The following is a 14749-nucleotide window of genomic DNA, read 5'->3' on the forward strand; positions in this document are numbered from 1 at the left end:
AGACACTGGACACAGAATCTTCCCAGTATAGCAAGCTGCTACTACCAGTTCTATTCTGTGTGTCTCTGTCGAGCTACCTCTCAAGTACTTCAACCTCAACCACTTAAGACACAGAACCCAACATCTCCCTCTACCCAATTTTCTGTTTCCTGCAGGAATATTTCCTTCAGTTGTGTCACCATTCACACAACCCTCAAGATAGCACCTACAGATACCTTGAGTCTACTTTCTCTTACCTCCAAAAAACCATCAAACTCCCCTGGTCTTGAAAGAATGCCTCTCCAATCTATTCTTCCCTGTAGCCAAGTTCTCAACCCTGAACTCAGACTCTCAACAATGAGGACGGAGCTTCTCTCTCCCCTAGATATGTTCATTCTTCACAAGGTAGTTAAGCACACTGACAAAGCAAGCTGATTATTTTACTTTCTTGCTTATAATCCTGCAAAGACTTGAGCACCATAATCTGGAGCCACTGCTCTCTTCCTGTCTTTTGAGACTCAGAAACTAACTAACCTACTCCATCACACCCAAAGTTTCAATGCTACCTGGACCACACCCAAATCCTGTACACCTTTTGCAAATATTCCCCATTCAACCTGCAGGTGTTCCTCCCCCTTTGCAATATAATTCAATTGTCTTCTATGCCCCAGGCAAAGTGAGTGCTTATAGTTTAAAATACTACCAAGTGCCCTGCTCATATTTGGGCTGAGCATCCCTCATCCCTCACTCTGACATCCAGAAGGACTTCAGATTTTTAGAGTAGGAATGCTCAAATAGTAAAGTGCATGTAAATATTCCAAAATCCAAAAAGACCCCAAATCTGAACTAAGCATTTTGGCTACTGCATACTCAGCCCGTGCCTCTAGAAGAGCTCCTACATACGACATTATAAACTACATGCATGCAATTGTATTTCTTGCAATTCTCCCACTTCAGAGTGATATATCCATTTTATTTGGCATAAAGACATCTATGGTAAATGGTTAAATTCTACCTGTCTTTTATGCCAAATAATTAAGGAAAATACACCTCCATCTTGCAAAAGAAGACACAAACGCAAAGAAGTCAAATTCCACAGCAAGAAATGGAAGCAGTACCTGTCTACAGATTCCCAAAGTCATATGTAAGAAAAATAGACATTACTGAACATTATTACTGTGTCCAATTCAACAAAGCACTAAAAGGGAAACAATCCTCTAGGGTGAACACTATGTCTATCCATCCAGATGCCCTAGTCCAGCACAATGCCCCATTTATACTAGGTATGTGATAAATATGTGCTAAACTCAGGAGGAAGGAAAAATGGATTTAAGTGTTCACATCAGCAAATCATGAATGAGCTCATACTCTCTTCCCCCATCAACATACTTAATTGAAATGAAACTTTTAAATAGCTACCAGATGTAACCAGAAAACCACTGCCTCATGAGATCTTCTAATGTAGATTTGCATCCACTGAGTCTGTATCTTTGAGACTTGGGGAGCCTTGAGACCTTATTAATGGACAATGAGAACATGAGTCACAAAAGACAGTGCTAATTAGGACATGATTCCCTTCTGCACACATCCCAATGGGTCTTCCTCTTAACGCCATAGTATAAAAGAGAAGCCATTTATATCTCACTTGTTAATTACGTCATATAAAGCTGGAGAAAACACTACTGGAAAAGCTGACCCAAAAAATAAATAAAGGTGATAGATTTCAGATCAGAAAAGAAATGATGGCAAACCTGAGATTCATTCAGACTAGGTAGAATACATAATCTGGTGTTAATGAAGTAATGATACTTAAGAAGTACACTCAACATATATTAATGACTTCTCATGATCAACAGAAAAGCAGAAAACCAAGTACCTTTAAAATTCATAGGGAGGTCTAATTTCTGGTCTGGCATAAGTAGTTTGTAATTCACTCCATCCTCATGACAATAAAGAAAGCAAAACAAAACTGGATATAAACAACTCTACTTAGATCCAACAAAGAAATGAGGTCCCAGGGCAAGCCACCATCTGCAAAACTGGAGAAACTTCCTGGCAGATACAGAGGACACAACTATAAGACCAGATGCCCACAAAAAGAAACCTCCTCTCAAGAACCAGCACCAACACATGAAAAGCTTAACTGTAATTGCCCAATTGTTGGAGGCTCCATTTGAACTGAGTTTAAAGAATTTAAAATGCCAGGGATGGCAGTGCAGCAGGAGAAAGGATTCTGGGAAACTTCTCAGGTCAGAGAAAATTTCTCTACAACTTCTACCAGGTAGAGGAGAAAACGAGACATTCTGAAAGATGCTTAGAAATTCTGCTATCCTTAAGGCCTGACCTTCAGAGAAACTATTACTGGAGCCTAACAGACTTTGGAGGGAGGGTGGGGAAACCAAGTCTAGCCTTTCCAGTCTCGCCTAAGAACGTAAAAAAAAAGAACACTTCCATACTTTACCACCACATAAAACTTTCCAAACTTGAAGCAACCAAGATGATCTTCAATAGGTGAACTCATGTTTTAAATGCTTAGTATGTTTTTTTTCTCAAGTGCATTCCTTCTATATTTCAAAGTAAAGCCTAGCTATATCTCAGCTTTAAGGAATAAAATCTATTATTGGCCAGGTATGTGACTCAATAGTACAACACTTGGCTCACATACAGAAGGTCCTTGGTTCCGTTCCCAGCACCACAAAAACAAGAAGTGTAAAAGTCTAAAGCAGAACAAAGCTTAAAATATACAGACATTTTGGATCCATCAATTCTTTCTGTGTATGGGGGGCAGGGCAGGGGTGTATTGGGGGCTTGAACTCAGGCCTTTAATCCTCACTTGGCTGTTTTACCCACAGCTGTCATTCTACTCCAGTTCAGCATTTTTTTCCCTTGCTGCTTAACTGTAGCTAAGAGTCTTGAAGAATTGCCTGCCCAGTTTGGCTTTGCACTGTGATCCTTGGACTACAGCTTCCTGAGTAGCAAGGAATACCTCTGGCCAACAATTCCTCTTTAAAGAATTTTTTCTTAGCCAGGCACCAGTGGCTCCTGCCTGTAATCCTACTCAGGAGGCTGAGATCTGAGGATCATGTTTCAAAGCCATGAGACTCATACTTCCAATTAACCACTAGAACACCGGAAGTGGCACGGTGGCTCAAGTGGTAGAACACTCACCTTGAGCTGAAGAGCTCAAGGACCACATCCAGGCCCACAGTTCAAGCCCCACAACCAACAAAAAAAGAAAAAAAAATGCTTACCACATACTCAATTATTTGTAAACTTAAAAAATAAAACTTTGTAAAAGAATTCCTCCCCCACAGCCACACTTACATAGGTGTGTGTATAGCATGTCAGTGGCATTATTTTTTTTTTAGTTTTACATATAAGTTAGGTATCAAAAAACCCCACAAAGACAGTAAGTACAAGGCCTCTCGGTATCCACAAGGTATTGGTTGTCAGACCATCACGCACACCAGATCACTCACTTATCATACCCCATGCACTGTAAATGCCACATAAGGAGTTGTTACATTACTTCAGGGGATAAGAGAAAAGCCTGCACATGTTCCATTTTCTCTTCAAGTATTTCCAATCTGAAGCTGGTTGGATGCACAGATGTGAGTTTGAAGGGCAGCCTATACTTACATCCCATTACTTACATCTTGGTGTGTTTGTTGCTATTAGTAGACTGATATGAATGCAGTATGATGAACTGAAGTCTCTATCTTATTCAGACTTCCTTTACTTCTAACCTAAAGTCCCATTTTCTGTTCCAGGTACCCACCTGCCATATTCCTTTTGCCCTGTCAAAAGGAATGGCTCTTGTCTGTTTCTCAGACTTTCTTGCATTTTGACCTCCTAGACAGGTTATTTTGTTTATTTCTAGAGAACGTGGCAGCTTTATTAGAGTGTTGACCAAGTACTTTGTAGAATGTGTGCAAATTGGAATCTGTGATATTTTCCTCTGAGTAGATTGGGCTTTGGGGGATTTTGTTTTGTGTGTGTGTGTGTGTGTGTGTGTGTGTGTGTGTGTGTGTGTGTGTGTGTGTGTGTGTGTGTGTGTGTGTGTGTGTGTGTGTGTGTGTGTGTGTGTGTGTGTGTGTGTGTGTGTGTGTGTGTGTTAGGAAAGAACAACAAAGATAAATGTGGCCATTTGTACAACATCATGTTCTCAGCATGACTCATCAGGGCACTGATGCCATGGGTCACCTGGCTGAGCTAGTGTCCTCCCTCCGGTATTTCTACTGTACAGTTACTCTATCCTCATTTTTTCACTGTGAACTTTGGGGGTACAAAGATATAACAGTCCCCGTTTAAGGATGAGGGTTCTCTGCTACATCTACTACATGAATCATAGGAGTGAAGCAGGCATTGGGGGTAGGAGATAGTGAGACAAGAAAAAGAAAATCTTTCAATGACTTATGACATTCCAAATGGTCATGCTACATAAAATGTCTACAAGGGCCCATGAAAAAAACGATATGTTAGAGGGAATAGACCACACAGCCTGGCCTCTTTTGTCAAAAATAGGCTCTAGCCACTTTTCTGACCCAAAAGCCAAGGGGACAGTAGAAGTATTGTGGATTACTAACTCAGCTCTAAGAATAAGCTTGACTCCGTTTCCACCTGAACCTTACATATGTCTTAGTAACCTAGGGGAAATGACACTGACTCAATATGAGAGCAGGTTAACTTGGTTTAAAAAGCAACCATCTGAGCTGGGAAGGATGGCTCGGTGGTAGAGCACTTGTCTTGCATGCATGAGGCCCTGGGTTCGATTCCTCAGCACCACATTAGCAGGGAAAAAAAGCCGGAAGTGGCGCTGTGGCTCAAGTGGTAGAGCTCTAGCTGAAGAGCTGAGGGACAGCGCCCAGGCCCAAGAGTTCAGGCCCATGACCAGAACAAAAAAATAAATAAATAAAATAAACAAATAAAAAGCAACCCTCTTAACTTAGAAAATCCACATTAGAAAGTATTTTCCCAAGAGCAGCTAGTAACTTCAGAGGTTTTGTTTTGTTGGTGTTAGTATTAGGCCTTAGCTAACATGCATGAGGCTCTAGGTTCAATCCCTAATACTATACACACATAACTCATTGTCATTCTCTCTCTCTCCCTTTCTCTCCCACCCTTTTCCCCTCCTCCCTACCACCATTGTGAAAGGCAATGCATTCACTCTCATCAAAATGTCATCAACAAGCTCCAAGTGACATGGCACTATTACAATGACCAGTCTAGTGGACACCTGTTGTTTATGTGGGCCCCATCTGCACACTTCCTTCAGTAAGGATTTACAACAACTACTCCAACTTGGGTTTTTCTCGAAGGTGCCAGTGAAGATGCTCTCTAGCCAAATGCCTTGAATTCATGACCCCCAACTAGGCCAATCAGACACATATTCTTGGCATTCACATGCCCTCACCAGCAAAGACCAGGTCTTACTCCGCTCTTTATCGTGGATGCCTAACCCACTGCCTGGCTATGAATATTCAGTGCACGTGAACTGAATTAATTACACAGAAAATCATGCACCTTAAAAACAAATGCTGAACCAAGTCTATCATTTTCCAACAGAATTCTGAAGAGAGAGAAAATTGTATGATGTTTTGTGAGGGAAATGTCCACTTTTAGTGACTAGGAAATATGCATCGGAAATAGTATCCAAAGTTGCCATTTCTTGGGCATTAAAGATGTCAATCAGTCCAATAAAATAAAGCCCAGAAAAAAAAAAGACAAAAGGAGAATTACCTCATTACCTCAACATCTGCTGCACATAAGCTATCACACACTGGCTAATTTTTTTAAAAGGACATAATATAACTTTCTAGAAAGACATAATATAGCTAATTACACCATTCACTAGAAGGGAACATACAATGTTTTGAAGTCATTCAGAAGTGGGTGTGATTTATAAGACATAGAGCTCAGGGAATGGTAAGTAGAAATTAGAGATTGTTCATATTATGACAGACTCCGTCATTACATTTCACAACTTTTGTCAAAAGCAACCTCATTCACCACACCACTGAAGGTTTCCCATTAGGCGAGGCTGCTGTCAGCTCTGCAGCTCACAGCAGCTCAGACAGCAACCTTCTTTCTGAGTACGCTCCTGGGGAATGGGTTCAAATTTTAGACTTGAACCTTGCAGACAAATGAACCACAGGAGGATATCTACCTGGCTAGTGAACACACTGAAGAGATCTCAAGCCTCACTAATAACCCAAGCAAAGAAAATTTCAAAAGGTTCCATTTTGCTCATTAGACTGGCAAAAACTCAGAAACTTGTGAGGCTTCAGCCAGTCTTGTGGAGATATAGGCACTGCTGCAGGGGAAGTTGCAAACTGGTACAGCCACTGGGGAGGGCACTGTGTAGCCAAACTTTATACATGCCCTTGCATGCCCTCCCATCCAACAACTCCATTCCTGTTTACCCCAGAAAGACTTCATAACTGTACATCTATTTGTATGATTATCTTAATGACTACTGACAAGGAGGAATATTTATTGAAATATAGATTAGTTGGTTTACACCCCATAACACCCATGTCTACCAGATGGGTGTCATATATAGTAAGCTCCTGGTATCTGTTAAAGGAATGAATATTGTGTTTACTCAGCATTAAAAAGGGAAAGTAGGGCATCTGATTAATAACAGTTCTTTTTTTTTGGCCGGTTGTGGGGCTTGAACTCTGGGCATGGGCACTGTCCCTCAGCTGTTCAGCTCAAGGCTAGCACTCTACCGTTAGAGCCACATCACCACTTCTGGCTTTTTCTGCTTATGTGATGCTGGGAATCAAAACTAGGGCCTCATGCATGCAAGGTGAGCACTCTACCACTGAGCCACCTTCCCAGCCCACGCTTCTCCTTCTACATGTTAAATAATGATGGTGGAATTCTGACCCAAAACCAACTTACAAAATTGGTCATGACACTGGCAAGTCGCCAAAGACCTAGCTGCCCTGTTCCCATCTCAAATTCCTAGCTTCCCAGTTAGTTCCATAGGCCAAATAACAAATATTATTGCAGTCAATTGTTCACACTACCATCCACTGGCACACACCCCCACCCTGGTTTTACAGTGCTGAAAAAAAATCCTAACATCTGTGTATGCAGATTCAATATCCTTACGAAAGTTTACTTAGAAATAACACAAATTTTCAAGTCTTAATAGTTTCACTGACTTTAATATGTACTTGATCAAGGAAATATGCCTCTAAAAATACCAATGTCATGAACTGGTCATCCAATACAATAATCACAAGAGCCAGACACTTAGAAATCTTCCTTTTTCTCCCTGAATCCAACAGAGACCAGAATGTTCTAAAATCAAGTAAAAACCGATTGTGGATTATGCACATTGTTATTCTACTCTTGAAGTCATATAAAGAATAAACGTGAGTCATGGTTTATTATTATTCAAAAATTAGCCAAGGAAAGAGCTAATATTGACGACTATTAACTATAAGGGAAGTTCTGTAAGTCTTGAGTGTGAATCAAAGTCTTTATGTTATGGAATGGGAGATGTTACTCAAAAAAAAGGATGAAGAAGAAGAAGAAGAAGAAGAAGAAGAGGAGGAGGAGGAGGAGGAGGAGGAGGAGGAGGAGGAGGAGGAGGAGGAAAGAGGAGGAGGAGGAGGAGGAGGAGGAAGAAGAAGAAGAAGAAGACTTCTTGCAGAATCTGGCCCTAACTTGAGAGATTCCAGATGAAGGAATTGTCTGTCCTCCCTCACCCCTGCTCAAATCCTACTATAGTCAGTCACTGGTACCTACTTTTATGATAGTAAACTAATCTAGAGTGGGAGATAAAAGATGCAAGTTAACACTTAACCAGCACTTTCTAGAAGCTAAAAACCACAGAGAAGTGGGTCATGCCCATTTCAATGAGGTGAAGTAACTTCCCCAAAAGTCACAGTAAACATTCCGGTAGAGATGTGTTTGCCCTGGAATGTGGATTCCAGAGGGGTGGGTGGACTCTAGCAGCAGCAGGTCATAGTCCTACACAGACCTCATGAGGTCATCTGGTTTACCCTTGCCTAGTCATGTGGGAGTTTTGAACCACAAGATCCAATGAAGGGAAGAAACTCTTCCAAGTTCACAGAATGTAAGAGGCCGAGTTGGGACCAAGCCATGAGGCTTAGCCATGAGCAGAGCCCTGTCCACTGCATGGTGGTGTCAACGAGTCACTCAGAAAAGCACATGACCCTCCACACTTTTACTTCCTAAATCTGGTTCCTCTCTTTCCTAGGTCCACATTCTCGAACCACCTTTTGGTCCAGGTGATAATCATTTTGCAAGAACGTAAGGTTAGGCTTACACGGGCTCTCCGACCTGGCTTTGTTCGGTGTGGTAAGGGAAGAAAATGACCGTCTGCAACAGTTCTTAAGGATAATCCCCATTTCCCACGCCCTGGAGAAAGGCATGCACAGGGCCTGGGGCAGGCGGACCCTGCTCACCCAGGAGGCCCACGCAGGCAGTGTTGGCTCTGACTCATAAATTGCTAAAAATGGGGAAGTGATAACACACACACACACACACACACACACACACACACACACACACACACACACACACACACACACACACCGTGGCCTGAAAATCCCAGCCAGCTAAGGAAAAGAGGAACTGGACCTAACCCAGGGATGGAAGGGCTGGAAATCAGCACTGCAGGCCCACGAGCAGGCGCGCGCGAAGTGTGCAAGGGTGGGGCCGGGCCCAGAGCCCTGAGACAGCCGGAGAGCCGCCCCAGGCCGCCCTGCGCGCCGCCCCACCCGCTTCTGCCGCGTGGAAGGGGGTGCTGGGCCTCCTCGTGCACGCCGATCGCCGGCAGGTTCCTTTGCCGGGCCCCGATCGCCGCCGGCCCAGGCGGGTAGCGCTCCTCCCCTCGCCCGGCCCTACCCTCCGGGACCCGGGCACCTCACCCTCCGCCCTCGGCTCTCCAGGGCGCGCGCGGAGGGCGCCCGTCCCGGGGCGGCCGCGGCGGCCGCCAGGCCACCTGCCGCAGCGCCCGGACGCCGTCCCGCCCCCGGGCCGCGGCTCCCACACCTGGCGCCCGCAGGCCCGCCTACCTTGCTCCTTCAGGCTGGTGATGAGCTGCAGCTGCTTCTCCTCGTCCGAGCTGTTCATTTTGGCGGGTGGGGCTGGGAATCAAAGGAAAGGAGGGAGCGGCGAGGGGGACCCGGGGGAGGGGAAGGAAAAAGCGAGGAGACGCCGGTGGCGTGCGGCGGCTCTACCCGGAAGTCGGGTTCGCTCCCGCTCCTCCTCCTCCCCCTCCTCCTCCTCCTCCTCCTCCTCCGGGCGCCGAGCGCGCGAGTGAGATCATCCCCACGCACCTACTCGCGCCGCGCACCTGCGCCGCCCGCGCGGCCGGGCGGGGCGGGGCCGGGCGGGGCGGGGCCGCGGGCGTGGGGCGGGGGCTGCACCCCGGGGCCGCGGGCCGGGCGAGGGGCGCCCCGCTCTCCGTCTCCACCCTCCGACGCGGGGACGCGCGTCGAGGTCCCCGCCTTGCAGCGCCTTGCGGACCCCACTTTCGGGGCCCCCCTGGGAATCGCAACGCCCCCCCTAATAATAATAATAATAATAATACAGACGCGACAGGCAGTAAATAAGCAAGCGCCTTCCCCGGGTAATGCCGGAAAGCTAGGTGCGCTCGGGGCCGCCCCTCCGCACCTCCCCAAAGCGGAGCCGAGACCCCACCGGGCCAGCGCGCCCGACTGTCCGCCCCACGCGGCTCGGGGTCACCTCGCGGGGCGGAGGGAGGGCGAGGCCTCGGGCCAGGGGCGGGTGGGGGGACGGGGACGGAAGCCCCGCCGCGCGAGTCTGGGTCTGGAGGGCCGTGGGGTCCCCTGCTCCCCGAGGAAGGACCTTAGCTCTAAGGAGGCTGTCACTTTAGTCCCGGTGCCCAAGGTCACACGGAGCCGAGGGGCCACAGAGCCCAGCAATGAATGGCCCTTCCTTCCCCTCCGCGGAGCTGTAGAACTCTATTGTACCATTTGTAAAGAAATGGAAAGCTTCGTTAGAAAGGATGGTAAGTCAGGCCCAGAAAGACAAAGGTTGCATGTTTTCCCTCATAGGTGGAAGCCAGAATTAGCCTATAAACTGGTCAGTAAATAGAGTAGATGGTATGCAAGTGTACAAATGCATGAACTGAAATAGGGCAGATTCAAGGGAGTGTAATTCCTTAGAAACACAGTGTAATTCCTTAGAAAGACAAGGTTCAGCTTAAAAGAACGCCAGCAAGTGAGTACTTTGAAAGGAGTGGGGTGTGGCCATGGAGAGAGAGGAGAAGGGGGGAGACTGTCGTCAGGAATCCAATGTTTATCCTACAAAATTACACAAAGTGAGGCTAGGAGCGGTATGGATGGGAATGCTGAAAGGTGTGACACTGCTGTAGACGCATGTGTTCCAAAACTGCTTTGTGAAATGGCAGTGCCTTTATACAACTACTTAAAGATAAGGGTAAAACAACAACAAAAACAAAAAACAGAAAGAAGGAAAAGAGCTGGGCAAGCAATAGTGGCTAACACTTGTAATACTAACTACTCAGCAAGCTGAGATCTGAGGCTCAAAGTCCTAGAGAGAATCTGGGCATGAAACTCCATAAGCCTTGCATCTCCCATTAACTTGCAAAAAACTGAAAGCAGGGCTGTGGCTCAAGTGGGTAGAGTCCCAGCCTTGAGCAGAAAAGCTGAGAGACAGGCCTCAGACCCTGACTTCAAGCCACAGTATTTACACACACACACACACACACACACACACACACACACACACACACACATGCATGGTGGGGGGGGTGGGGGGAATGACAGTTTTTCTCCAGGACAAGTTGGAAGGATGCACAGGGAAGGAAAATGATCAAAACACTAAATCCTAAAGTCAGCAGCTTTTTTTTTTTTTTTTAAGATTACAGTTTTGAAAAGGAGTTCTGGCTGCTAATTACAACCTGCAACAGGTACCATCCTTTCACACTGGTCATTAAGCATCCAAGGTAAACTCAAATTGAATTAGACCCACTGGACACACTAGGTTTTCTTAGGTCTCAGGTAGGCCACTTGGCTTAGCCTTCCTTCAGTACTGTTCTGTGTCCCTCTCTCCAGAGCAAATAGACCAGGCAACACAGCAAAAGGAGGGAGGCTGTAAGTCCTGTAATGGGTATCTGTCTGGTATTCATTACTAAAAACTAATTCAAAATAAATGTTTTGGAGGGTGAAAATGTTGCATTGCTTTCTACTTTTCCAAAATGGCAATATAGTATTTTTAAAATGTGCACAATTTAGTGACCCAATGCTCTGGTACTTCTAAATGGAGGAAAATAAAAAGTTGAAACTTGGAAAATAACTTTAGCATGAGGCTTTTGTACTCCATCCTCTCTCTGGTGTTTCTAAGATAATTCAAAATACTTGAAGATCAACTGCTATGAAGATCCAGGAGATAACCACATGTTTTTACCCTGGGATTGCATTTTAGTCCTCAGAGTTGAAGAAGTCCAGGAAATAGGATGCAATTCATACTCCACTATATGAAAAGAGGAATCGTTTATACAGGTATTCTGTGTAAAGAGAAATCTGATTCCAGAAAGAAAATAAAAGTAAATTGGGGGTGACAAGTCATGGCCAGCTAGCCTTTGTAGAGCAGTCTGGGGAGAGCCACCCTAACTCTGTCTAATGGGAGGAGCCAGTCCCAACCAAACACAAGTAACTACAAGTTCATTCTCCCTACCAAGTTTAAACAGAGTGTCCACCAGAAGCTTGGGTTAGCTTACAAAGTTCCACTGATTTGACTGTCTACTGAATTATAGTTGAGTAGTGTCTTTGGAGTTCAAGAGAGTTATCCAGGCTACACTCAAGCAAAAGTTTTGGTCCCACAATGAATCTTCTGCCTCTTGAAATGGATCTCATATAACCTCTCTGAAATTAAGACAGTCACCTGAAACACAATACTGTATTATCCCAAGGGCATGATATGAATTATTAGGATGGCAATTAGAGTCACTTACCCCAGATACAGAGTTCCCATTACATAATGGTTTATTCATAGGATATGAATATTGATGGAAAGGATAGACATGATATAATTAGTTTTTGTTCTGTTTAATAATACAAGAGGGAATTATGTTGCAAGCATGACGTTGGAGCCATTATTAATCTCCAAACATTGTGTGATTTAAAACTTTTAAAATGTGTGCATTGATGTGTACACACATACATGTATATGTATACACTCACACATATGTATCCATATATATTATAGAGAGAGAAGGGTTGAGACTTTCTTAAAAATGTAAACAGTGGGCAAATATAGTCATAATATTCAACGTAGGTGTGAAAATGGAACTAGGTAAATTGAGAGGAGGGGAGGGGTGGGATTGCAAGAGATGGGGGAGATCATGAAAGAGGTGACATTGAACAAGATGCCTTGTACTCACAAACTGACATGTTGAATTGGAACCCCTTTATACAGCTACTTAAAAGGAAGTTTTTAAAAGCCAAAAATGATTAAACATACACTTATCCATACAACCCAGAGATTTCCTGCCAATGTATGTATCCCAGTACATGAAAACTGTATACAAATGTTTGAAGACACTTTATTCATAATCACCAATAACTGGAAGATCTCCCTTAACAGGTGAGTGAATGGTATATTCATAAAATAAAATATACACATCAAAGAAGAATGAGCTACTGATTCATGCAACAGTTCAAGTCGATCTTAAATACATCTCACTAAATTTAATAATCCAGGTCCAGAAGGCTACGTGTTACATGGTTTAACTTCTATAATATCACAAAAAGGGAAGAGCATAGGGATGGGAAACAGCTGAGTGCTTGCTGGTGTTAAGGGAGATGAGGGAGACGGAAAGGCGGGGGCTACATGAGGAAATTTTTAGGGTGACAAACCTGCTCTGTTCCAAATCTAAGTAGTAAACACATAACTCTATACGTTTTTCAAAGTCTGAAGAAGTAGATACTTCAAAAGAGGACTTTATACAAACTTAATAAAAAGTCAGCCATCATAGGAGAATGCCAGGCTGAAACGACAATTTAACCATTTTACTAAGAAATGACATTACTTCCCTCAAGGGGAGAGGGAAAGGACCTGACTTAAATAACTTAGGATAATAATATTTTGATTGGATGGTAGAAGGCTAAAGATAAAAGAAGCTGTGCATAAACACTATTTGACAAATTTACCTCACACGGGAGTATTGATTTGCAATTCTGAAACCACTCTCCAGGTATAGCAGTGTTGAATAAATAAGTCAATAAATGGTAGATGACCGGAGGCAGATTTCTCACTGTTAGGAAAATAAGTTAAAATCAGTTCTGCCACACATGTCTTACGTGTTCTTAAAACTCATCACGCTATGCAAAGCTGCACAGTAAAAACCACGGGTGTCACGGGAACAATGAGCACTCCAACACTTCTTCAATGACACATTTTTCCCCCCAAAGGTAGGACCTAATAAAAAAACAGTAGTATAGCTTTATATGAGTAAAATTATAAAAATGCACAAGGCTACAAGGTGTTTCGCATTTTAGCTTTAAAAACAAGGTGGTGTTGTCTGTGAACGTACACATCACATTGGTGGCGGCTGGAGGGAAGCAGTGGAAGAAGAGTTACCTGCAATCTGATGGAGACAGTGTGCCGCCAACCGTGGCTGCTGTGGCTTCTGCCCACCAAGTGGCAGTTCTTTTACACTCTCACCAGCATTGAATCCTAACCCAAATAGCCATAACTCAACACTGATAGCAGCAAAGGACTAAGAGCTGGACACCATTCATTCACACCTGCAATCCTAGCTACTCTGAAGGCTGAGATCTGAGGGTTGCAGTTCCAAGCCAGTCCAGCCCGAAAAGTCTAGGAGACTCTTACAAAAAAGCCAGAAGTGGAACTATGGCTCAAGTGGTAGAGTGCTATCCTTGAACAAAGAAGCTCAGGGACAGTGCCCCAATACTGGCACACACACACACACACACACACACACACACACACACACACACACACACACACACACACACACACGAAAGAGAAAAAAGTATTGGGTCAGTATTAATTTCTTGGTTTGGATAAATGGACTATAGTTATGTTCCCAGTGGGATATGAAAATACACAAATTCTAGGTAGATTCTGGACTATCATTGCAACTTGCCTTTGAATCTAAAATTATTTCAGAGTAGGTTAAAAGTTAATTGACATCACCCTAGTAACATAATAAAAATTAAAATTTGTATTATTACCTTCATAGGTTTGGAAAAAGATAAAAATACTTAATACCAACCCAGATTTCAAAAAATAATAAACCGCCAGGTGCCAGTGGCTCATGCCTGTAATCCTAGCTACTTAGGAGGCTGAGATCAAAGCCAGGCCAGGCGGGAAAGTCCATGAGACTCTTATCTCCAATTAACAACTAGAAAACCAGAAGTGGCATTGTGGGTCAAGTGGTAGAGCACTAGCCTTGAGCTGAAGAGCTCAAGGACAGCACCCAGGCCCAGAGTTCAAGCCCCGCAACCGACAAAAATAAATAAATAAATAATAAAATAAAATACCTTTAGCAAACTAGGAGTAGAAATTCTTTAATATGATGAAAGACAGCTGTAAAAAAAAAATGTACATCTAGCCAGGTACCAGTAGCTCACATCTACAATCTCAGTAACTTAGGCAGTTGAGATACAGAAGGTCAGAGTTTGAGCCAGCCTGAGCAAAAAAGTCTGCTAGATTCTACCTCTGAAATAATCAGCAAAACAACAGGGCAAGGTGTATGGATCAAATGGTAAAGTTC

The 14749-nt window shown here is 44.0% G+C and overlaps 1 protein-coding gene across 3 annotated transcripts in view; it reads right to left on the bottom strand.

The window, feature by feature from the left end:
* Shtn1 (shootin 1) overlaps nt 1-9230 on the bottom strand; it is a 99706-nt gene extending 90476 nt beyond the window's left edge. For all 3 annotated transcript variants that reach the window (XM_069988103.1, XM_069988106.1, XM_069988105.1), the window contains exon 1: nt 9036-9230. In XM_069988103.1, coding sequence (XP_069844204.1) covers nt 9036-9093 — 58 coding nt within the window. In that variant the 5' untranslated portion in view covers nt 9094-9230. The remainder of the gene's footprint in view (nt 1-9035) is intronic.
* Between the last annotated feature and the right edge of the window lie 5519 nt (nt 9231-14749).

Source organism: Dipodomys merriami, unplaced genomic scaffold (assembly GCF_024711535.1).
Source record: "Dipodomys merriami isolate MVZ:Mamm:240054 unplaced genomic scaffold, mDipMer1.0.p SCAF_35, whole genome shotgun sequence".
In the NCBI taxonomy this organism is placed as follows: Eukaryota; Metazoa; Chordata; class Mammalia; order Rodentia; family Heteromyidae; genus Dipodomys; species Dipodomys merriami.